At 41.6% G+C, this 26210-nt stretch overlaps 1 protein-coding gene across 2 annotated transcripts in view; it reads left to right on the plus strand.

Moving 5' to 3' along the window:
- The window catches only part of LOC143768704 (B-cell receptor CD22-like), a 44639-nt gene that overhangs the window by 2056 nt on the left and 16373 nt on the right, over positions 1-26210 (plus strand). The window contains exons 2-6 of one of the 2 annotated variants that reach the window (XM_077257356.1): positions 421-485; positions 568-939; positions 7161-7445; positions 22425-22685; positions 24652-24894. In XM_077257356.1, coding sequence (XP_077113471.1) covers positions 443-485; positions 568-939; positions 7161-7445; positions 22425-22685; positions 24652-24894 — 1204 coding nt within the window. In that variant the 5' untranslated portion in view covers positions 421-442. The remainder of the gene's footprint in view (positions 1-420; positions 486-567; positions 940-7160; positions 7446-22424; positions 22686-24651; positions 24895-26210) is intronic. The other variant, XM_077257357.1, reaches the window with a different exon arrangement.

A 26210-nucleotide genomic window follows, 5' to 3' on the forward strand; every position in this document is an offset into this window, starting at 1 on the left:
ATCCTGTAGATAGGTATAAACTAATCAAAAGTATAAAGTATGGGGGAAATATAAGGAAATCGAGAGATTCAGGCAGATTGATTAATTAAGCCAAAAGGAATCAAACAACAGGAAAGACTTCCAACTATTTATGGTATATGTGTTTGCAGCTTCTTCAAAGGCTACTCACACCAGCAATATCTTTACATGTCCAGTCTGTTCTTCCATTAGTGCTTGAACTGTTTTACAACTGAGGTTAAAGAGCTATGGTAGATCTTATCTGGGGAGGGTAAGTGAAGATCAGTTTGGTTTTTTATAACTAACTCAGCCTTGAGTAGTAGTGTCTTATAATGTGGAAACCTATTTAATGACAGTGAGGTGACACATTATTGTATCTATTCCACATACTCCATGTGTCTATCACTGGGTTTCCTGTTTTAGTTACAGACAAACCTAATCCTGAATGGATCCTATGAAGCAGATTTATCTTCTCCTCATCTATCAAGGTACATATTCTCATAATTACAGAATAATCCGATATAATGAGATTCTGTGACTCTAACCTCATGTTCTGCTCGTTGTTTCCAGGCTTCTATCTGGGTTCTGTCTGTCAGCGATGGACTTTCCCTGAGATAATTACTGCTCTGATTGGCTCCTGTGTGGAGATTCCTTGTACTTATCATCCTGCCGGGAGATCAGGATCGTCCAGCGCTGTATGGTACTTGTCAATTCCTGGTTCTAGGACAGAAATCCTAAACACCAAGAATTCCTCTTCTTCTATAGGGATTAGTTATAAAGGTCGGACCTCACTGGTGCCGGGAGATAACAGCTGCACCCTGCGGATAGATCCTGTGAGAAGAGAAGATGGGGACAAATATTATTATCCAGGGATTGCAGAAGATATAACAATAAATGCAGCTGATAAACAGAGTATTAGATATGTTTATCTCTCTGTCACAGGTAAATATATGAATGATTAATACCAGGAACCAGTGCAAGTCTTCTCACTATTACACATTATACAGTGGGATGTGTTATATGTGTATGTGTCCATCTACAAGTATGTAGTGAGATGGATTGGAATAATAATTATGATATCAAAAACCATTGGTATGTGTTTGGTTACATACACTGGGAAAAAAGAAATGTATACATCCGAGGTAGAAATGAGCAAATATCCCGAAATCTCTTCTGGAATCAATTCCTCCAATTCTGTTCAAACATTTCGTTCAGAATGAATCAATTAATCATGGTAGCAGGGAGTGAAGGTGAGCGTCACAGTTAGTGTTGAGCATTCCGATACCGCAAGTATCTTGTATCGGCGGATATTTGCGGTATCGGAATTCCGATACCGAGTTCCGATACTTTTGTGATATCGGGAATCGGTATCGGGATCCATATTAATGTGTAAAATAAAGAATAAAAATAAAAAATATTGATATACTCACCTCTCCGACGGAGCCTGGACCTTACCGATGTAACCGGCAGCCTCCGTTCCTAAGAATGAGCGCTTGAAAGACCTTCGATGACTATTTTACACATTAATATGGATCCCAGGGTCTGAAGGAGAGTTTCCTCTCCTTCAGACCCTGGGAACCATCCAGGATACCTTCCGATACTTGGTGTCCCATTGATTTGTATTGGTATCGGATATCGGGTATCGGTATCGGCGATATCCGATACTTTTCGGGTATCGGCTGATACTATCCGATACCGATACTTTCAAGTATCGCACGGTATCGCTCAACACTAGTCACAGTCAGACATGTGGCTGGTAGGGTAAACTTTTAGCAGCACGGTGGTGCAGTCGTTAGCACAGCAGCCTTGCAGCGCTGGAGTCCTGGGTTCAAACCCCACCAAGGACAACATCTGCAAAGAGTTTGTATGTTCTCTCCATGTTTGTGTGGGTTTCCTCCAGGCACTCTGGTTTCCTCCCACATTCCAAAGACATACTGATAGGGAATTTAGATTGTGAGCCCCATCGGGGACAGCGATGATAATGTGTGTAAAGCGCTGCATGTTAGCGCTATATAAAGATTATTATTATTATTATCAATATCTATCTGAGTCCAGAGCTTATCTGGTAATATGTCAATTTCCTCAACCTCCTAGAAGCAAGAGAAAAAAAAAATCTAATTATTGTTTTTTTTTAGCAAAGGACTAAAAGCATGGCAATCCAATAGTCATCCCTTTGCTTGATACTAGCAATATGACTGTCAGCATGTAAGGAAACAATTATTATGGTTGCCAAGTTTACGAGTGTGATGGAGAGCCCGGTTGTTCCAGCATTGTCATCACGAGTGTCAGCCCTGTCTGTGCCTGTCTAAGCTTCTTATCCTTTTTTACATCTAACTTCCCTTTCTCAAGCTCTCTTATTTCCCCTTCCTCTTGAATTAACATTGCCTGTATATGGAAGGAAGAGAAAAAATCCAATTTAATATATTGAATGTCTACATATTATAGAGTTTCACAGTGCAGCTTTAATTTGTTTGATACCAATGATTAGATCGTCAGTAGCATCTACCTATTTGCCAATTATTTTTATTCTATTCTGCTTCTGTCATGAATAATGTCCCTAAACAGCTGGGCATATCCTACCTGTACATCATGATTAATCTGTACTGTGCTGCTGCTGGTTGGGCTATTAGTGCTGGCCCTACACAGACGAACATCTCCTCGCTGTCCATCATGTTCTATCTGGACTATGCTGCTGCTGGTTGGGTTCTTGATGATGGCCCTACACAGGCAAACTTCTCCTCGCTGTCCACCATGTTCTATCTGTACAGTGCTGCTGCTGGTTGAGTTCTTAGTGCTGGTCCTACATAGATGGACTTCTCTATGCCCGCCATGTTTTATCTGTACTGTGCTGCTGCTAGTTTGGCCATTGCTGCTGGCCCTACACAAACAGACATCTATCTGTACTGTGCTGCTACTAGTTGGGGTGTAAGTGTTGGCCCTACATAGTTGGACTTCTCCTTCTTGCCCACCATGCTCCATCTGGACTGTGCTGCGCCTGATTGGGCTGTTAGTGATGGCCCTACACAGACCCCGATATCTCTTTCCTGTCTACCATGTTCCATCTGGACTGTGCTGCTGCTGAACAGATGAACTTCTCCACCCTTCCCACTCTGTTCTCTCTATACGGTTCTGCTGCTGGTTGGGCTGTTAATTCTGGCCCCACATAAGATGGACATCTCCTCCCTTCCCAGCATATTTTCTCTGTACTTTCCTGCAGCTGGTTGGGCACAGACGAATGTCTCCTCCCTCCTGTCCACCATGTTCTATTTGTACAGCACTGCTGCTGGTTGGGCTCTTAGTGCTGGTCCTACACAGACTGACTTCTTCCTGTCCACCATGTTCTATCTGGACTGTGCTGCTTCTAGTTGGGCCATTATTGCTGGCCCTTCACAAACAGACATATCCTCCCTGCCCATTATTTTCTCTCTGTACAGTGCTGCTGCTGGTTGGGCGGTTAGTGCTGGCCTTACACAGATGGACATCTCATCTCTGCCCACCATGTTCTCTCTGTATGATGCTGCTGCTGGTTGAGCTGTTAGTGCTGACCCTTCACAGATGGACATCTCCTCCCTGCCCACTATGTTTTCTCTGTAAAGTGCTTGTCACGATTGGACTGGCGAGTAAACTGGGACCAGGGGAACCTTTCCTGGCCCTAGCTCTAGGGGGCGCCCTAACTCGCCCTGTTCCCCAGGATACCTCAGATGGCGAGGATGCCAGGGCCTCCGCCCTTGCCCTGTCTCCTGACTGCCGCCCTGCATCTGTCCCCCTCCTCACCCGGGGAAGAGAGGCGCTACCTTGTACAATAGTACACCAACCCGACAAACAGGGGAACGAAGACAAGGGTAAAAAGAAATCTCCACTCACACAAAATATGTTCTCACAAATAACAGAGGTATCCACCAGGGTGTGAAGGAAGGGGAGAGTAAATAAGTCAGGTAAGGATGAGGAATTTTCTAAGCGTACAAACCATACAACTGTCGCACAATAAATTCCTCCAGCTCCCTAACACCAGCTCCTCACTACTCCAGGTCTATCTAGCAAGTGCTATTTCAGACAAAGATCTGACCAGAAGGCCTAGCTTATATAGGAGAGAGGAGTGGCTAACTGAGCACAGCTGAAAGCAGGAATTTCCACATGGCCTATTAACCCCTGTCCTGAAAGAAAACAAAACACTTTTAATACACAGGAGAAGAGCTTCTTATCAGAGATGAAGCAGAAGCCATCAGACGCCGTGGTCTTCTGGTACTGCTCTGTCGCGGTAACTCCGTGACAGTGCTGCTGCTAGTTGAGCTGCTAGTGTTGGCCCTACATAGATGGACATCTCCTCCCTGTCCGCCATGTTCTATCTGGACTGTGCTGCTGCTGGCTGGGTTGTCAGTGTTGGCCCTTCAAAGGCAGACTTTTCTTCCCTGTCCATCATGTTGTATCTGTACTGTCCTGCTGCTGGTTGGGTTGTTAGTGCTGGTCCTACACAGATGAACATCTCCTCCCTGTACACCATGTTCTATCTGGACTGTGCTGAATCTAGTTGGGCCATTAGTGCTGGCCCTGCACAGACATCTCCTCCCTGCCCACCATGTTCTGTCTGTACTGTGCTGTTGCTGGTTGGGCTGGCATTGCTGGCCCTACACAGATGAACATCTCCTCCTTATCCATAATTTTCTATCTGGACTATGCTGCTGCTGGTTGGGTTCTTAATGTTGGCACTACACAGATGAACATCTCCTTGCTGTCAACCATGTTCTATCTGTATTGTGCAGCTGCTAGTTGGGGTGTTAGTGTTGGCCCTACACAGATGGACATCTCCTTCTTGCCCACCATGTTCTATTTGGACTGTGCTATTGCTGGTTGGGCTGTTAGTGATGGCCCTATGCAGACCGATATTCCTTACGTGTCTACCATGTTCCATCTGACTGTGCTGCTGTTGGTTGGGCTGTTAGTTCTGACCTTACACAGATGAACTTCTCCTCCCTTCCCACCATGATTTCTCTGAACTGTCCTGTTGCAGTTGGGCTGTTAGTGCTGGTCCTAAGCAGAAAAACGCCTCCTCCCTGTCCAGCATGTTCTATCTGTACAGTAATGCTGCTGGTTGGGCTCTTAGTGCTGGTCCTACACAGACTGATTTCTTCCTGTCCACCATGTTCTAACTGGACTGTGCTGCTGCTAGTTGGGCCATTATTGCTGGCCCTTCACAAAGACATATCCTCCCTGCCCACTATTTTCTCTCTGTACAGTGCTGCTGCTGGTTGGGCGGTTAGTGCTGGCCTTACACAGATGGACATCTCATCTCTGCCCACCATGTTCTCTCTGTATGATGCTGCTGCTGGTTGAGCTGTTAGTGCTGGCCCTACACAGATGGACATCTCCTCCCTGCCCACTATGTTTTCTCTGTACAGTGCTGCTGCTAGTTGAGCTTATTAGTGTTGGCCCTACATAGATGGACATCTCCTCCCTGTCCACCATGTTCTATCTGGACTGTGCAGAATCTAGTTGGGCCATTAGTGCTGGCCCTACACAAACAGACATCTCCTCCCTGCCCACCATGTTCTGTCTGTACTGTGCTGCTGCTGGTTGGGCTGGCATTGCTGGCTCTACACAGATGGACATCTCTTCCCTGTCCATCATTTTCAATCTGGACTATGCTGCTGCTGGTTGGGTTCTTGATGTTGGCCCTACACAGATGAACATCTCCTTGCTGTCCACCATGTTCTATCTGTATTGTGCAGCTGCTAGTTGGGGTGTTAGTGTTGGCCCTACACAAATGGACATCTCCTTCTTGCTCACCATGTTCTATTTGGACTGTGCTATTGCTGGTTGGGCTGTTAGTGATGGCCCTATGCAGTTCGATATCCGTTACGTGTCTACCATGTTCCATCTGACTGTGCTGCTGTTGGTTGGGCTGTTAGTTCTGACCTTACACAGATGAACTTCTCCTCCCTTCCCACCATGATTTCTCTGAGCTGTCCTGCTGCTGGTTGGGCTGTTAGTGCTGGTCCTAAGCAAACAAACGCCTCCTCCCTGTCCACCATGTTCTATCTGTACAGTAATGCTGCTGGTTGGGATCTTAGTGCTGGTCCTATACAGACAGACTTCTCCCTTCCCATCATGTTCTATATGGACTGTGCTGCTGCTGGTTGGACTGTTAGTGCTGGCCCCTCACAGACAGACTTCTCTTCCCTGTCCACCATTTTCTCTCTGTACGGTGCTGCTGCTGGTTGGGCTGTTAGTGCTGGTCCTATACAGATGGACTTCTCTTCCCTACCCATCATGTTCTATCTGGACTGTGCTGCTACTTGTTGGGCCGTTAGTGCTGGTCCTACACAGACAGACTTTTCCTCCCTGCCCACCATGTTCTATCTGGAGTGTGCTGCTGCTTGTTGGGCCATTAGTGCTGGTCCTACAGAGACGAACGTCTCCTCCCTGTCCACCATGTTCTCTTTCGTGCTATTACTGGCACTACAGTTTTACTAATGGACAGCAGACATGTCCTGACTGTCAAATGTGTTTTACATCTATACTCTTCTGCTGCTGGGAACCTCACCCTGATAAATACTGTATAAGACACCGAACTGCTCAAAAAAGCCTGCAATTTCTGGGGCAGGAATGGACCCATGGTCCATTGTAATCTTTTTTGCCTGAGAGAGGTGACATTACAGGATAGGGAGCCAATTTTCGAAGGACAACTTGATATGGCAATTGGGCACACATATATTGGCCAATCTATGCGCTAAGAACCTTACTTTTTTTCATAGCAATTTTTACAGGTGCATATTTCATATATACTATATAGCCCTTTTTCAGTAGGAAAGTGCAGTCTATATGATTCTGTATACATTTCCTCTAATGGTGTGGAGATATATCCAGCCAGACAGAAACCAAAAGAACATGGCCTCTTCCTAGTAAATGAATACCTAGAGTAAACTAAATGCTTTAACATTTCTAGTAGAATTGCTGCAAATGGATTTACAGGGTCGAGTCCAATATCCAGGTTAGTGGTCTTTTGGCCACTGTATTGGAGTCATGATAACCACCTCCCACTTGACTGCATCTACAAGTCTTTGATTAGCTGGCCAGGAGCGAAATTCTTGTAGTATGATGCACATTTTCTAATTAGGTAATAACAATGATCAATAATGTCTGACTTCTAAAATAAATTTCCACAGATGAAGCCGATGTTCGGCTTGATTTGTCTAACCGTTTGACTGAAGGAGAACCCACTACTATACTATGTAGTGTAGATCACACGTGCCGCTCCAGTCCGCCTTCTCTACAATGGAACAAGCCGGGTCAAATTCAAAATCAGTCAGAGATTTCTGATGGCTCCTGGAGCGAACAATCAAGTCTTACGTATATTGCTTCATATGTGGATGATGGGACTCCCGTACGGTGCACGGCTACATATCATAATGGACAAAGTTTTCACGAATCAGGAACTCTGAACATCAAATGTACGTATTATAGGTAACTGAATACGATGAAAGTCACATTTTCAACTTGCTTACATATTTTATAACTTTGGCTGATGCCTATTTCCGCCGTCATTTCACTACAATAAATTATCTTTATGCATTTGAAAGTATATTTAATACATCAAAGAGGCAGAAAATCAGTTCCCATAAGTTATTGTTATGTATCAGAAAATAAGAGGATACAGCTGCCCTGAAACTTTACTCTAAAGGTGAAAAGTTTTTCACCAATCAGGTTATTGTTACAGATAAGATCTGATTTTGACGTATACAGAAACAGGTTCTCTACTCTTCCTCATCTGTTAAAATAATTCTAAGGCCGGGTCACACTTGCAGCTGTAATGCGAGAAACTCGCGCAAGTCTCTCGCTCAATACCTGGCACTTGGGACCGGAGTGCGCGGCTGCATGTACAGTCATATGAAAAAGTTTGGGCACCCCTATTAATCTTAAGCTTAATGTTTTATAAAAATTGTTTTTTTTGCAACAGCTATTTCAGTTTCATATATCTAATAACTGTTGGACACAGTAATGTTTCTGCCTTGAAATGAGGTTTATTGTACTAACAGAAAATGTGCAATCTGCATTCAAACAAAAGTTGACAGGTGCATAAGTATGGGCACCCTTATCATTTTCTTGTTTTAAATACTCCTACCTACTTTTTACTGACTTACTAAAGCACTTTTTTTGGTTTTGTAACCTCATTGAGCTTTGAACTTCATAGCTAGGTGTATGCAATCATGAGAAAAGCTACTTAAAGTGGCCACTTGCAAGTTGTTCTCCTGGTTGAATCTCCTCCGAAGAGTGGCATCATGGGCTCCTCAAAACAACTGTCAAATGATCTGAAAACAAAGATTATTCAACATAGTTGTTCAGGGGAAGAATACAAAAAGCTGTCTCAGAGGTTTAACCTGTCAATTTCCACTGTGAGGAACATAGTAAGGAAATGGAAGAACACAGGTACAGTTCTTGTTAAGGCCAGAAGTGGCAGGCCAAGAAAAACATCAGAAAGGCAGAGAAGAAGAATGGTGAGATCAGTCAAGGACAATCCTCAGACCACCTCCAGAGAGCTGCAGCATCAACTTGCTGCAGATGGTGTCACTGTGCATCGGTCAACTATACAACGCACTTTGCACAAGGAGAAGCTGTATGGGAGAGTGATGCGAAAGAAGCCGTTTCTGCAAGCACGCCACAAACAGAGTCGGCTGAGGTATGCAAAAGCACATTTGGAGAAGCCAATTTCTTTTTGGAAGAAGGTCTTGTGGACTCATGAAACCAAGATTGAGTTGTTTGGTAATACAACAAAGCGTTATGCATGGCGGCAAAAAAACAGTGCGTTGTATAGTTGACCGATGCACAGTGACACCATCTGCAGCAAGTTGATGCTGCAGCTCTCTGGAGATGGTCTGAGGATTGTCCTTGACTGATCTCACCATTCTTCTTCTCTGCCTTTCTGATGTTTTTCTTGGCCTGCCACTTCTGGCCTTAACAAGAACTGTACCTGTGTTCTTCCATTTCCTTACTATGTTCCTCACAGTGGAAATTGACAGGTTAAATCTCTGAGACAGCTTTTTGTATCCTTCCCCTGAACAACTATGTTGAATAATCTTTGTTTTCAGATCATTTGACAGTTGTTATGAGGAGCCCATGATGCCACTCTTCAGAGGAGATTCAAATAGGAGAACAACTTGCAAGTGGCCACTTTAAGTAGCTTTTCTCATGATTGCATACACCTAGCTATGAAGTTCAAAGCTCAATGAGGTTACAAAACCAAAAAAAGTGCTTTAGTAAGTCAGTAAAAAGTAGGTAGGAGTATTTAAAACAAGAAAATGATAAGGGTGCCCATACTTATGCACCTGTCAAATTTTGTGTGAATGCAGATTGCACATTTTCTGTTAGTACAATAAACCTCATTTCAAGGCAGAAACATTACTGTGTCCAACAGTTATTAGATATATGAAACTGAAATAGCTGTTGCAAAAAAAACTATTTTTATAAAACATTAAGCTTAAGATTAATAGGGGTGCCCAAACTTTTTCATATGACTGTATTTCTATGCAGCTGAAAGCTCCGGTCTGAACCACCGGCGGTAGTGCTGGGTATTGAGGCTCGAGTTTCTCGCATTGCAGCTGCAAGTGAGACCCCGGCCTAAAAGTAACATTTCATCTTCTATAATATATTTCTCTTTCAGATATTGTTTACATGGTACAATTAGCATGTATGGCAGGAAAGTTTTAAGCACTGAGCTCTATTTTAAGGCAGATAAAATATACTTCAATCAGATCTAATGATTATTAATACACAAAAATGTGGGTTTTATTGGACATTCTTTCCCGCAGAGTAGAATGACTTGTATATAGGACAAAATTAAAAAAAGAGAAAAATATATCGCCTCCTCCACCCCTTTGGTTATGTTCACACATAGTGTGTTTGCTTTGTTTTTGCATTCTCTTGTTGTTTTCAATGGTAAAGAAAAACATTAGCAGAAAACGTAATTTTAACATCCTGTTTAATTTATTAAGGAGGGACTCTGAAACTTACAAAGGAAGAGGGACTCCGATACATCCTGTATTAGACATAATGGAGGGCCTCATACACATACTGTTAAAATTGTTAGGTAGTTTGACTCCTAGACTCATAATGCCTTTCCGCTAAATGCAAGGACTGCCAAATATTAGGAGGGACTACAATTGTTAACAGATTGTGAGTTTTAATTTGTAAAAAAGATTGTTCAAAGGGACATAATCTGTCAACGCAAGATGATATCATGGACTTATGGAATGTGGAAGAGATGTATGTGACCAGAAGGAACACTCATTTCCATCAGATGATATTGAGATTTGACAACAAGAAATACAACAAGATGGAACAAAGCAAAAACTTCCTGTAAGTGAATACAGGTAAGTAAAAGCAATTTTGCATATAAATAGCATTGGCCACTTAAACCGCTTTTAAAAATTTAAAAAAAAAGCGCAAAAGCCATCCCATCAGCGTCCAGCTGTACCCAAATTGGGGATGGTCCTAACCTCTAGTGTTTACCCCTTTCCGACCTTAGACGTGTAGGCACATCTAAAGTCACTTCCCCCTGCTAACTGGGGGCTCGTTGCAACTTTCTGGCACATGTCAGCTGATTTAATGAGCTGACATGTGCCCCAAACAGCGATTAACATGATAAAGTGCCCCTGTCAGCAGGATTGTGCACAGTAACCTACAGACAGTGTCAGGTCGGTGCCATTATACTGATCACATGTACACTCACTGGCCACTTTATTAGGTACACCTGTCCAACTTCTTGTTAACACTTAATTTCTAATCAGCCAATCACATGGCGGCAACTCAGTGCATTTAGGCATGTAGACATGGTCAAGACAATCTCCTGCAGTTCAAACCGAGCATCAGTATGGGGAAGAAAGGTGATTTGAGTGCCTTTGAACGTGGCATGGTTGTTGGTGCCAGAAGGGCTGGTCTGAGTATTTCAGAAACTGCTGATCTACTGGGATTTTCACGCACAACCATCTCTAAGGTTTACAGAGAATGGCCCGAAAAAGAAAAAAAATCCAGTGAGCGGCAGTTCTGTGGGCGGAAATGCCTTGTTGATGCCAGAGGTCAGAGGAGAATGGGCAGACTGGTTCGAGCTGATAGAAAGGCAACAGTGACTCCAATCGCCACCCGTTATAACCAAGGTAGGCCTAAGAGCATCTCTGAACGCACAGTGCATCGAACTTTGAGGCAGATGGGCTACAGCAGCAGAAGACCACACCGGGTACCACTCCTTTCAGCTAAGAACAGGAAACTGAGGCTACAATTTGCACAAGCTCATCGAAATTGGACAGTAGAAGATTGGAAAAACGTTGCTTGGTCTGATGAGTCTCGATTTCTGCTGCGACATTCGGATGGTAGGGTCAGAATTTGGCGTAAACAACATGAAAGCATGGATCCATCCTGCCTTGTATGGAGCATCTTTGGGATGTGCAGCCGACAAATCTGCGGCAACTGTGTGATGCCATCATATCAATATGGACCAAAATCTCTGAGGAATGCTTCCAGCACCTTGTTGAATCTATGCCACGAAGAATTGAGGCAGTTCTGAAGGCAAAAGGGGTCCAACCCGTTACTAGCATGGTGTACCTAATAAAGTGGCCGGTGAGTGTATATACTGATACCTGGTGATGAAATCCGTATTGTGGTTGTTGTTTAATCTTTATTCTCAGTTTTGTGTCAATGAGATTCTCGTGCTTCGGGGCGGCCTGTGGGGGGTCTTCATGTGGTACTCTGATTAGATATTCATAATGCAGCCTGCTGACAGGTCATTGGTCCATCACTGACCTGCCCCCTAATTTACATAATGAATATTACTTATACATATTGGAAAAAAACCTTTTGCCATGGCACCTGCTCAGTAGCATAATCGCATATGTATATATGTGTATGGGATCCAAGAAGTATTGTTTCTCCTTGCGGAGAGTGGCATGATAAGCATGTCGAGGCGAGGAGACTAAAGCTGCAATGCTCCTCTGGGAAATATGCAAATTGTCTCTTCAGAGAGGAAGAGGACTAGAACTCTAGTAACACCTATTGGAAGTAGCAATCCTAACAGTCAATGTCGACCCTTTAACGAGCCTTGTCACATGACTTAGGATAATAGCCTAAGTCTCCTCACCTCGACATGCTTATCATGTCACTCTCTGCAAGGAGAAACAATACTTCTTGGATCCTGGTCAGACGCCTCTCAATCAGACAAACTAGATCTCCACTTTGCACTGATGAGGGGCAGTACCCCGAAACACAGTGTCTGCAAATTGAGATTCTGGTTTGGCTATTATCCTAAGTCATGTGACAAGGCTCGTTAAAGGGTCGACATTGACAGTTAGGATTGCTACTTCCAATAGGTGACACTAGAGTTCTAGTCCTCTTCCACTCTGAAGAGACAATTTGTATATATGTGTATATAATTAATATGTTTGAGGTTAACCTGATATTCCCCCTCAAAAAAATCCATTTGAAAATCGCGCCTGCGCAGTAGCAGCTATTGGTGATCGCCGATAGCTGCTACTGTGCAGGTGCTGGAGGTGTCATCTTGATGGAGGACATTTTTTTCTTCTGTAGCAAGATGGAGCCGCCGGCACCTGCACAAGTAGCAGCTATCTGATCACCTCTATGTACACTGCCGATAGCTGCTACTGCGCAGGCGCAGCGGATGCCATTTTCAAATGGATTTTTTTTTCCCATGGAGACTATTGAAGCCAGTGAATAGTAAAATAAAGTAAAAAAAAAATAAAAAAAAATATATATATATATATATAAAAGTTTAAATCACTATCCATTTGCCCTATTTAAAATAAAACAATTTAAAAAACCTAAAAAATGCACTGATTTGGTATCGCCGCCTTTACATTCTCCCAATTATCAATATAGAAAAATAATGAATCCAAGTTCTTTTGGTTGCTGCATCAATTAATTAAAATACAACAACAGATGATAAAAAGATTGTATCTATACCAAAATTGTATCAATAAAAACGTCCATTCGGCATGCGAAAAATAAGCCCTCACTCACCCCCAAAATCACAGAAAATGGAGACTCTACAGGTCTTGGAAATTGGCGTCCCTTTTCCTTTTTTTTTTAGAATCTTTGGATTTTTTTTAACCACTTCAGTTAAACAGTACCTAGACATGTTTTGTATCTTCAAACTCGTAATGACCTGGAGAATCATAATGGCAGGCAAGTTTTAGCATTTTGTGAACATGGTAAAAAAAAATAAAGAGGAAATGCACTTATTTTAAGCAATTACTGTACTGGTAAATGGGGAAAAAATCAAAGTACTGTGTAATTGCAAAAAATAAGTGCATTTCCTCTTTATTTTTTTTTTGCCATGTTCACAAAATGCTAAAACTTGCCTGCCATTATGATTCTCCAATGGCAAAACCAATGGTGTTGTTCAAATGTACAACTCCCTCTGGAAAAAACAAGCCCTCACATGGCCATATTGCCGGAAAAGTAAAAAATTATGGCTCTGGGAAGAAGGGGAGCAAAAATGGAAACTCAAAAATGGAAAACCCCAAGGTGGGGAAGAAGTAAAAAAATTACCATGTGTCATAGTAAGGTCTCTGTGAATAAGAGCTTTTATTCAAGCTGACATTGCTATGATGCATGGTAAGGTTTTCATTCTAGATGTTAGGACCATCCCAAATGTGGGTACAGCTTGACCCTAGTGAGATGACTTTTACGCTTTTTTGATGAAAAACACTGTTTACCAAGTACACTATGTTATTTATATGCACCATTGCTTTTACTTATTTTCTTATAGCAGGGTATATGTTTATTTTGTTTCTATTGTAGGTTTTTTTTTACCCTGGAAGAGATATAGAGGGGGACCTCAGAAAACATTTTCTAGCATTTAGAAGGAGTGGGACACCTCAACTGTAAAGCCAAAGCACTATATGCAAGGGCTGCCAAAAATTAGAAGGAGGCTCTGCGAAATACCCTGGAAGAGACATGTAGGAGGGCCTCAGAAAACATTTTTTTCCCATTTGGAAAGAGTGGCACTCCTAGACCAATAAAGCCGAGGACTGAAAAACATTTACCCCTTGGGTTTATACATACAGTCATGGCTGAAATTGTTCCAGAAAAAGAAGAATTTATCCATAAAATTATTGAAACGACCCATGTTTTGTTATACAAATTTTTATTTCCTGAGAAAAAAAGCAAATTGGACATCATTTCACTCAAAACCCCCAAAATAAGTTGGACAAAAATGTTGGCACTCTCAACTTAATATTTGGTTGCACCCTTTGTAATAAATAACTGGAATCAATTGCTTTGTATAACCATCAACAAACTTTTTACATCTTTCACCTAGAATTTTGGACCACTCTACTTTTAGAAACTGTTCCAAGTCTCTCATATTTGAAGGTGCTTTCTCTCAACAGCAATTTTAAGATCTCTAAACAGATGTTTAATGGTATTGAGATTCAGACTCATTGCTGGCCACTTCAGAACTCTCCAGTGCTTTGTTTGCATCTATTTCTGGATGCTTCTTGAAGAATGTTTGGGGTAATTATCCTTGTGAGAGACCCATGACCTAGGACAGAAACCCAGCTTTCTGACACTGGGCACTACATTGTGACCCAAAATCCGTTGGCAAGCTTCAGATTTCATAATACCTTGCACACAGTCAAGGCACACAGTGCCAGAGGCAGCAAAGCAATCCCAAAACATCTTTGAACTTCCACCATATTTGACTGTGGGTACTGTATTTATTTATTTGTAGCCCTCATTTCATTTTCGGTAAACAGTGGAATGATGTGCTTTACCATAAAGCTCTATCTTTGTCTCATCTGTCCACAAGATGCTTTCTCAGAAGGATTTTGGCTCACTGAATTACATTTTGAAACACTGACACAGAGTCTTAAAAAAAATCAATTTTTACGTCTCTGTGTCAGTAGTGGGGTCTTCCTTGATTTCCTTCAGTAGTGTTTCATTTAATTCAAATGTCAATGGATAGTCCACGCTGAGACTGATGTTTCCTGAGCCTGCAGGACAGATTGAATTTCTTTGGACCTTGATTGGGGCTGCTTATCCGCCACACAGATTATCCTGAGTTGCAACCTTTCATCAATTTTTCTCTGCAGACCACATTTAATGGAGATTAGCTACAATGCCATGGGTTGTAAACTTCTTGATTATGTAGTGCATGATGGACAAAGGAACATCAAGATCTCTGAAGATGAACCTGTAATCTTGAGATTGTTGATATTGTTCAACGATTTTGTTTCTCAAGTCCTCAGAAAGTTCTCATCTCCTCTTTCTTTTCTCCATGCTAAGTGTGGCACAGACAGACACACAATGCAAAGATTGCACCAACTTCTACCATTTTTATCTGGTTTTAGCTATGATTTTTTATTTTGCCCATCCTGTTAACTGTCGCAGATGAGTTTGAACAAGTATCACATGTTTGAAACAAAGTTGTTGTTTACCCACAATTTGGAAAAAGTGCCAATAATTTTGTCTGTCCTATTTTTGTGGTTTTGTGTGAAATTATGTCCAATTTGCCTTTTTTTCTCAGTTTTTTTTGTGTTGCTCCAACACACACAAAGTAAGTAAACATGCGTAGGACAAAAACATGTAAAGGCAACAATTTTCTGGAATAAATATTTCATTTTCTGGAACAATTTCACGAGTGCCAAAACTTTTGACCATGACTATATATATGTAAGAGAAATTTAGAGGTAGGCCTCTAAAAATTATATAACAGTGCATTATATGCAGTCTTGAAAAATTAGGCGTGAGGGTTTAACCCCTTCATGACCATGGGATTTTCCGTTTTCCCGTGTTCGTTTTACACTCCCCTCCTTCCCAGAGCCATAACTTTTTTATTTTTCCGTCAATTTGGCCATGTGAGGGCTTATTTTTTGCGGGATGAGTTGTACTTTTGAACGACATCATTGGTTTTACCATGTCGGGTACTAGAAAACGGGAAAAAAATTCCAAGTGCAGGGAAATTGCAAAAAAAAGTGCAGTCCCACACTTGTTTTTTGTTTGGCTTTTTTACTAGGTTCACTAAATGCTGAAACTGACCTACCATTATGATTCTCCAGGTCACTACGAGTTCATAGACACCTAACATGACTAGGTTATTTTTCACCTAAGTGGTGAAAAAAAATTCCAAACTTTGCAAAAAAAAATAAATACATTTTCGATACTCGTAGCGCCTCCATTTTTCGTGATCTGGGGTGAGGTGAGGGCTTATTTTTTGCGTGCCGAGCTGGCGTTTTTAATGATAGCATTTTGGTGCAGATACGTTCTTTGATCGCCCGTTATTGCATTTTAATGCAATGTCGCTGCGACCAAAAAAAACGTAATTCTGGCGTTTCGATTTTTTTTCTCGTTACGCCGTTTAGCGATCAGGTTAATGCTTTTTTTCATTGATAGATTGGGCGATTCTGAATGCGGCAATACCAAATATGTGTAGGTTTGATTTTTTTATTATTGATTTATTTTGATTGGGGCGAAAGGGGGGTGATTTAAACTTTTATATATATTTTTTTTTTTCACATTTTTTTTTTACTTTTTTTTTACTTTTGCCATGCTTCAATAGCCTCCATGGGAGGCTAGAAGCAGGCACAGCACGATCGGCTCTGCTACATAACAGCGATCATCAGATCGCTGCTATGTAGCAGAAAATTAGGTGTGCTGTGAGCGCCGACCACAGGGTGGCGCTCACAGCTGCCGGAGATCAGTAACCATAGAGGTCTCAAAGACCTCTATGGTTACCATTTAGAAGCATCGCCGACCTCCGATCATGTGATGGGGTCGGCGATGATGTCATATCCGGCCGCCCGGCCGGATGCGGTAGTTAAATGCCGCTGTCTGCGTTTGACAGCGGCATTTAACTTGTTAATAGCGGCGGGTGAATCACGATTTCACCGCGGAGCCCTGCATCAAAGCGGGGCTTCTGACCTCGGACGTACTATCCCGTCCGAGGTCAGAAAGGGGTTAATGATGACCCTGTAGATAAGGCAGAGAAGGATGAGGAGGATTGCCTGTGGCGGTTTTAATCACAGCAGGATCCTACTGACTTATATACAAGTAAATGTAATCTATCAACCCTGGATAGGAATCACATTAGGATAGGTTCCCAGCAAAAGAAGATCACCTTGCAGTGGCTGCTGGGCATGTATGAATAGGTCAAATCATGTGCTAAGTAATTGCAGTAATGCAATTCAAAGTTTATAAATGTCATGTTTACATGCTATAGCTTTACAGAGTGCAACATTATGTGTTAGTTATGTATGGAGATGGTTACTCTTAGTATGCACCTGTTCAGATCAATATTTTGTTTAGAAATGATGGTCAGTCTTTTTGTATTTGAGAAGATGAAATAATGCTGTGGTGGGTAGTATCTCTCTGTGCACTTTCTTCCTCCTTCGCCACCTGGTATGCATGTAAAGCTTCCTATTTCATTTTGAGAAGTGAGCATTTCAGTAGACACAGAATTGGGATAGTGATGCTGATTATGTCATTATCACTGCTCACCATCTTGGTTGATTCCTCAAAGTTTTGGTGAACCGCACAGATGTCAAACATCCCTGGCCCCTCGTCAGTTGTTATGCGCAGAAGCTGAACAGAATACCCACGGCATGTTGTAGCTGGTATTCAACTATTGTCCTTCTCTATTCATAAAGCCTTGCAAACAAATGTTATTTTGAGACACAGTGCGAGAGTAGGTTGCAATCCAACACTGCCAGATTGGCAGCAGCTGTAGGTGATGTGCAGAAATTGGTGCATATGCATTGTACCTTCACAAGTAGCTCAGGCAAATCTGGATATGTTATCAGAAAGCGCTGAACCACTAAGTTGAGCATGTGGGCCAGGCATAGTAAGTGTGCAAGGTTGTCATGCTTCAGAGTCACCACCAGGTTACAGCCATTATCACACACAACCATGCCTGGTTGTAGGTTCAACAGTGAAAGCCACAGATCTGACTGGTCTGTTAGACCTTTCACCAACTCTGTGTGCAGTTTGTCACCTAAACATATGAGTTTTAGCAGAGCTTGTTGTCGCTTCATTGAGGCAGTGCTGCAGCGCTTCCAGCTTTCGACTGATATGGATGATAAGGATAAGATGGAGGATGAGAAGGGGGTGCAGGAACTGGCATAGGAGGAGAGGAAATGGTTATGAAAGTTGAGCATGCAGTTCTAGACATCAGTTGCGTGTGTACATCCCAGGATTTAACTCTGTCATGGCCTTCACCAGGTTCACCGAGTGTGTTGCCATGGAAATGTAGCATCCATTGCCAAAAGCACTGGTACCCATGTTGGTTGTTAAGCAGACCTTCCCAGTAACTGCATTGATCAAGTCATGGATGATGTTATGGGACACATCCTGGTGTAAAGTGGGGACCACTTTCCAGAAAAAATAGTGGTGACTGGCGACTGCGTACTGAGGAACAACTACCACCATTAAGTTGTGGAAAACTTCAGTGTCCACAAGCCTAAATGGCAAAAATTCTAGTACAAGCAGTTTAAAAATGTAATCATTTAGAGTTTAGACCTGTGGAGTGGAAGGGTGGCTTATCGGGTATTTACACTTGCGATCCAATGTCTAGGGTAAGGGGCAGCTGAAAGCCATGCTGGGACAAGGAAGAGATGGGGTTCGCGATGGTGCTTATGAATGTGCAATGACAAGTGCAGGGCAAGAAGCATCTGCGCCTGCATCATGGGCAGCTGATTGGCAAGCATGTAGCACAGAGGAATAGGCAGTGCGGTCACCCACAGACACTGATTGTTGACCCGGAAGTTCAGCCCACCTAGTTGGGTGCTTGGAGGATATGTGCCTAAGCATAATGGTAGTGAGCAGGCTGGTAGTAGTCAAGCCCCTGCTGAGCTTGGTACAGCACAGGTTGAAAATGAGCATTTTCTTGTCTTCGGCGATTTCTGTAAAAAATCACCAAACTGGGGAACACCTAGCCCTTTGACTGGGTATTTGATGGACAGCTCAGTTGCCCAATCGGATGCTGTGGCATGCTGATCTATCAGTGTCTTGATTGACAGTTTAGCTGTCCAATTTGAGTTTGGGTGTTGCTTGAACTTCATCCAGGTGTCTCCTGTTCAGGCAATTACCTGGCTATTTAGCCAGCCCTCTACCCTAAGCTACCACCAATTGTAACTACATGCTCACTGGTGTATGTTTTCCTTGTTGATCTGTGCTCTGATCTCCTGACAGACCTTGGAGCTTGTTCTGACCATCTGCTTGACTGTCTTAATGGTAATTGGACTTCTGGGCTATGACCTGACTATTCTTTTGTCTCATTTCTCTGTTTATGATGTACCCTCCTAGTTTTTTACTCCTGAACTGTGAGCTGACTATCCTTTTGTTTTACCTCTTTGTCTTTGATGTACCCTTCTGGCTTCTGACCTTGGACTTTTTGATTTCCCAGTCTCTCGGCTTGTCCGTAAGTAGTGACAAGCATCACAGCCTCCTTCTCCTTCTGGCCACCCATTGCCTCTTCCTGGCTATTGCGGTACAGGGGATCCATCCCCCTCTGAGCTGCTGTGCTTGCTGTGCATGCCACCTTGCCAGGTTGGATCAGTGACTTCGTCGTCCACCATCTCATCTTCCATTTCCTCCCTCTGATCATCCTCCTGACTTGTTGACTTAACTTGACTTGTTGGGAACTGTGTCTCATCATCATCTACCTACTGAGACACTAATTGCCATTCTCCAACAATGCCTTTTTATGACCATTGCTGCTCAAATATTTAGGCATCACTACACATCATGTCCTCATTTCCCTTTTGAAACGTGCAGTGCCAGAAACCAGAATCAATAAATGGAAATGTGAAGAGCTCCTAGGAGTGCCCAAGTGTGGGATCACTTGTCTCATTGTACTCGACATGGTGGGAGGAAGGAGGATCAGGCTGAGAATTATGTTTTCCAGACTCTTGGCTAGTGATACTGAAAGTGTCAGAGACAGGCTGATGCTGTGCAACAGACTGGAAGTAATATCTGCAATCCAACTGAGTGGTGTCCTACGCAGCCCTGCAAATTAGGACAGGAAGCTAGGTCTTGTGGATGAGCATGTTTCTTTTGCTCCTGTGGCAGGCACAGTTTCATCTTTCCAATGGCCTCAGCCTCTGTGTGCACCATCAGCATCAGGTCCACTTCCTTGTCCCTTACTCCATGCCTTGCACATTTTAGATTATGAAAGTTGGTTGGTTGTACGTGGCAGCACCAAGGACTGTAAAACAATGAACCCTGCCCTGCTTCTAATACACTATCTCTCTATCTCTACATGAATTGCAGATAATGGCGGTATTATTAGAGAATAGAATGTATTTAAATTGGCCCTGAAAGGACTTTTGTTGTACATGGCAGGACCAATGATTATAACGCAATTAACCCTACCTAAATGCCTCTAACATGCTATCACTACTTCACCAGCTAACCCTACACAAATTGAGATAAAATTGGTATTATTAGATGATAGAATCTATATAAATTGACCCTGAAAAGACTTGATTGTACGTTGCAGCACCAAGGATTGTAACGCAATGAACCCTGCCAAAATGATTCTATTACACAAATCCTGCTCTGGCAGCTAAGCCTACACAAATTCCAGAAAAGAAAGGTATTATTTGAGAATATAATTTATTTAAATTGGCCCAGAGAAGACTTTTGGTTGTACATGACAGCATCAAGGACTGTAATGCAATAAACCTTGCCTAAATGATTCTAATACACAAGCCCTACTCCAGCAGCTAACCCTACACAAATTGCAGATAAGAGCAGTATTATTAGAGAATAGAATCTATTTAAATTGGCCCTGAAAAGACTTATGGTTGTACGTGGCAGCACCAAGGACTGTAACACAATGAACCTTGCTAAATTGCCTCTAATATACTATCCCTACTCCAGTAGCTAATCCTACACTAATTGGATGTAAGAGAGGTATCATTAGAGAATAGCATTTATTTGAATTAGCCTTGAAAAGATCTGTTAGTTTAATGTTGCACAAGAAGCTTTTGTAACGCTATAACACACTGTCCCATCTGCAGCAGAAACTCTTACTGCACTGTTTCTGGGTACAATGGCCAAGCAAGGCGTTACCGGGTCTTTTATGGATCCGATGATCCTATGCAGCCGGCAATTCACTGTTATGCCAGTAGTCAACACATGGCTACGTCATTACTGTAATTTGCACTCAATCCCCGCATGTTTAGTGGCTGAAAATCAGCCGCCAAACATGCCGAGTGGGGAATCGAGCATGGTGTCCCAGTACTGAGCAGTACCGAGCATGCTCGCCCATTACTATCTATCAGTGATCCACTGCCAGATTCCTTTTTTGGTGGTTTATTGCTTTCAGAATCAAATGATCAGCAGTCCAAAATGGCACATGCCTGATCCTTAGCTGCTCTAACTTCATTAATCTAGAGAAAGTCGAGGGCTCTCATATACATTGGACTGTTACCTGAACCAATTGATATTGGAGGGTTTGATTGGCGTAGGTATGTTGGTCCTGTGAGTAGACATACTGAGATCTCACACTTCATCTGCACAGGATAGATTATTTAATAATCTTTAATATCAACTAATACTGTAGATATTTAAAATTTATTCAAAAAAGGGTTTTAATTACATTTTTTTTTCAATTTTGCAGGACTAATTTAATGAAGCCCTCCTCCCATCAAAAGTGTTATCCTCTTAATATATAGCAGTTTTCAAATTACATAGCTCTCTGAACTTACAATTGCTTATTTTGCCTTCCTACCAAGATAATTCTTCTCTTTTCTATTAGGTCTATGACACCCCGTGATTATAAACTGACAAACTGTATCCTTCTAAAACTCTATGTAGAAACAGGAGGTCAATTTTCCCTGCATGAGTCATGAGTCACTGCGAAAAATCCCTGGCAGAAGGCATAAGGGAGCAGCTGGGTCAGGACTTGAAGGGAGGAATGAATTCTGCAGGGAAAAAGACTTCCTGTTTCTACATAAAGCAGAGACTATAGAAGAATTATCTGGGTAGAAAGGGAAAATGAGCAATTGTAAGCACACAGTGCTGAATAATATGATGAAAGCAATAGATTAAGAGGATAGAAATTTTGATTGGAGGAGGAGGAGGGCTTCTCTAATTTTGTACATGTGTAAATAATATTTTATTGTAAACAATACACTACTGATGACAATTATTTTATTTATTTATTTTACTTACTTATATAGCGCCATTAGTTTCACAGCTCTTTACAGACATTATCATCTTTGTCCCCATTGGGGCTCGCAATCTAAATTCCCTATCAGTATGTTTTTGGAATGTGGGAGGAAACCGGAGAACCTGGAGGAAACCCATGCAAACTTGGGGAGAACATACAAACATACTTGGTGGGATTTTAACCCAGGACCCCAGCGCTGCAAGACTTCATATTTATGGTTTATTTCAGCAATAATAATTTTTCCATTCCACAGATACACCAAAAAATGTGACTGTCGTTGTTGGGAAGGATAAAGTGGTGGAAGGAAGTGATGTAACTTTACAATGTAGCAGCTTCTCCAAGTCTGACGTATTTGAGTATGAATGGTACAAAGGGAAAGACAAAACCAAATTACCTGACAGAGGATGGGAGATCACAGTGAGGAATGTGACCCGGGATGAGGAGCCATATTCTTGTGCTGCAATAAACCATGTAGGAAGAGGAGAATCGGCCCTGACCGAGATACTTGTACTATGTAAGTGCAAAGGAACAATACTTAATATCATTAATATTTTGTTATCCTTAAAGTCTTTAACTTGAATATTGATTCCCTACATACAATTTATCTGCAAGGAGTTTGTATGTTCTCCCTGTGGGTTTCCTCCTGGTTCTCCAGTTTCAATATAAAAATTCTTACGTGTGCACATACCCTGACAGGGCCCCTTTCATCACCATGCATCATACAGTATGTCTCCCATTCAAAACCTTTTAAATCAGCGTGGTGACAAGCACCAACTACTTTAATTAATCTAGTCATTGTGCTTCTGCATGAACAATGCAGGCCTAATGTCATCTTCATGGATGACAATGCTCCAGCTCATCAAGGTCGCATCATTAGGGAACGGCTGCTCGACACTGGGGTGCATCAAATGGAGTGGCTTGCACTTTCCTCAGACATGAATCCCATATGAAACCAATGGGATCAGATGAGTCGCCATGTAGAGGTTCGTAACTCTGTACTCCAGAACCTCAATGACCTGAGGGCTGCACTTCAAGAAGAGTGGGATGCCATGTCTCAGCAGACAGTAACTCCACTTGAGTATAGCAGGAGATGTCATTGTCAAGCTGTAATTGATGCTCAAGGCCACAGGACAAGTTTTCGGGGCATTTTTTGTTGGGGTATACCCACCAGTGTTGTAGGGGCAACTCTCTTAACTTTTCCATAAATTTCACCTGAAAGACAAATATCCCTAACTTTCTGTGAGTAGTGTGTATATATTCAGGAGATTAATATTTTACCTCTTTTTGACCATTTGACCTAAGAGAGGAGAGTTTTAATTGTATAGCTTTAAAGGATGCAAAACCAACCAGGATTTGAAGAAAATAGAGACTTCAAAGATCTCTGTGGCCAACATAGTAGACTTAGTATGGTGAATGACACATATTAGTTGAGGACCCTGTTGGCCCGAAAATACAAATTAAAACTCAGAAAAAAAATATTACTACAATTAAAAATAAAAACTAAATGGCGGTTCTTTGTGTTCAAGGGCAATATTACCATCAGGCGACAGGCAACTCACATTTTTGGCATTTGGAGTCTTAGGAGAATTGGATGATTTATTTTTTATAAGAAATGTAGTTGAAAAAAAAAAACAACTACGTTACAAAAACATAACAATAGAAAAATCTATTTTTTATTTCTGCCATTTTGTATTAAGTCTTAAAAAGTGAAAAAAATAAAAAATCATGACTCCAAGATATTAACAAAAGTTAAATTTGCTCTGTAAAAATGGGAAAATATGGAATAACGTAAAATTTAAAAAAATTAAATCTACAAATAACATTTTTATTTTATAATGTGCTATTCCAAAAGGTGAATTGTTACTTCAGCTCTAAAGAATATATTGACGGCCTAAATAGTTTTTATGCTACATTCAAACATTTGTGTGATACAACTGATATCTGATTTTTTTTTGTTACCGGCACTCAGACCCATAAGGTAATAACGGGTGTATTCATTCATCTGCTGAAATTGCAGATTCTAGAGTGAATTCCATGAGACTCAAAGCATTTCTTACTTTGATACAATTTTTGGATCAGACTCAGTAAATCAATTGTATGGGTCCTGGCGAGATAACGATGTCCATTGTAAGGATTCTGCTTTGCTTCTGCTTTACATATGGATCACACTGATGTGTTGCTTAATGATAAACTTGAATAAAAAATGTGACTTTTCAAGTTTTTTTGATTGATTGGTTTGGAAGCAAGCACACCTCATGAGCAAAAAAAAAAAACAAACGAAAGAAACTAGGATGCAACTAGGATAAAATATGAGAAAATAAATGGTGCTTGGATGTGGGAATGTAGCCTAATCGGGATTCTGTAGGAAATTGGCTAATATTTCATTGGAAGGTTGTTTTTGCCTTCATTTAGATCAACATCGTGATGGGTCACAAATTTTATACTTTTGTGTCTTTCATTGATTTTTCTCCCCATTGTAGATGCAGCAATTGGAGTTCAGATCACTGTGAAGAATGAAGGTGAATTCACTAAATTGACCTGTGATTTCCGAGGCAGTCGACCTGATGTAACTCACTACACCTGGAAGAAGGATGGATCCATATTACATAACGAGACAGGGAAGATTCTGACCATATACAACAATGTAGATAGCTATGGGCAATATTCATGTATCGCACACAACAGTGTCGGGGATTCCTCCTCTTCTGAGATCTACCATGAGGGTAAGTGTTCTCCTGCCAGAAACAGCATTGACTCACTTTCTCAATAGATTGCATCAATTATATTTTTCACAATGCACAACTTATTCTTCTTGTTTTGTTCTGAAGAGATCAACACAATCCATTAATGAGAGCCATGAAAGCCCTTAATTATAGAAGTAAATGTATCTAGTTACCATATTATCAGTAAACACATTAGCCGCATCCAGTGTCAGACTGAAGAACATTGGGCCCACCAGAGGATATTATTCTGAGGGCCCACCTTTCTCCCTTACTTAAAAGCTCCATAGCAGCTGCAAGCTTTGCGCTATGAACTCTCCTTAAGAAGATGCCAGGGCCCATCGGACGATTCTCCTGTTCTCTGGTGGGCCAGTTCAACCCTGGCCACATCATAAGAATAATGTCACTTTTCAAGATAGAGTATCTTAGAAAAAAGATGATGGCCAGCAGCGAATTACAAAAAATTCTCATCTTGTATTTTTGTAAAAATTCTAGTAGAATTTATTCTGTCGTCTCTAGTGACCACAATACTCAGGGATAAAATAAAACTCCACTCCCCTGGTATAACATTTTCAAATCCTTACTCCCACAATCACAAAGTGTTCTCAAAACTTATTTATTTCTAGTTCCATACAGTATGTTCCAGAAGAAATCACACTCAATATTTTATACCAAAGTTATGTACCACATACCTTAACCTCTAATTAGTCATGTTGGGTCCATTGGACCCAAAGCGAGTTTGTTGTCATCATATTCCTGAAGGTATGGAATGTACAGTAGGTAAATGTCCATTTCGGTAGCTCTGTAGCTTGGGTGCGCTTCCCTTCTCAATGAATTGCAAGATGCGCCATCGATTACATGAGCCACAGTGAGGTGCTTGCGAATAGCAACCTAAATATTTTAGTTCAACTAACTAAAGGTTAATCAATTCAGATGTAAAATCATGCTCTGGAGTAGAGTTGAGTGAAGTTTTCAAAATTCAGTTCAACTTACAATCGGCGGCGAATATTGTATTTGCAATACTCACTGGACACAGCCGAACATATTTGGAGTCAATGGGAGTAGAAATGACAGAATACGTTCGGAACCAATCATCAAACATAAATTCAGCACAAATAGGATACCAATATGGTGTACAAATGGCAAATTCAGATTCGGCGATGGTTTCAGAACTTATTCACGAAACTCTACACTTGACTAATGTGAAGAGACTCCCCAAAAATCATGCATTTGACATGGTACCATTTCCGACCAGTAGGTCATCTAACACAGGATTCTAAACTTTGTTGAAGACAGCTGCCCCTAAAAGACACCACATG

This window comes from Ranitomeya variabilis, chromosome 4, assembly GCF_051348905.1.
Source record: "Ranitomeya variabilis isolate aRanVar5 chromosome 4, aRanVar5.hap1, whole genome shotgun sequence".
Classification (NCBI taxonomy): Eukaryota; Metazoa; Chordata; class Amphibia; order Anura; family Dendrobatidae; genus Ranitomeya; species Ranitomeya variabilis.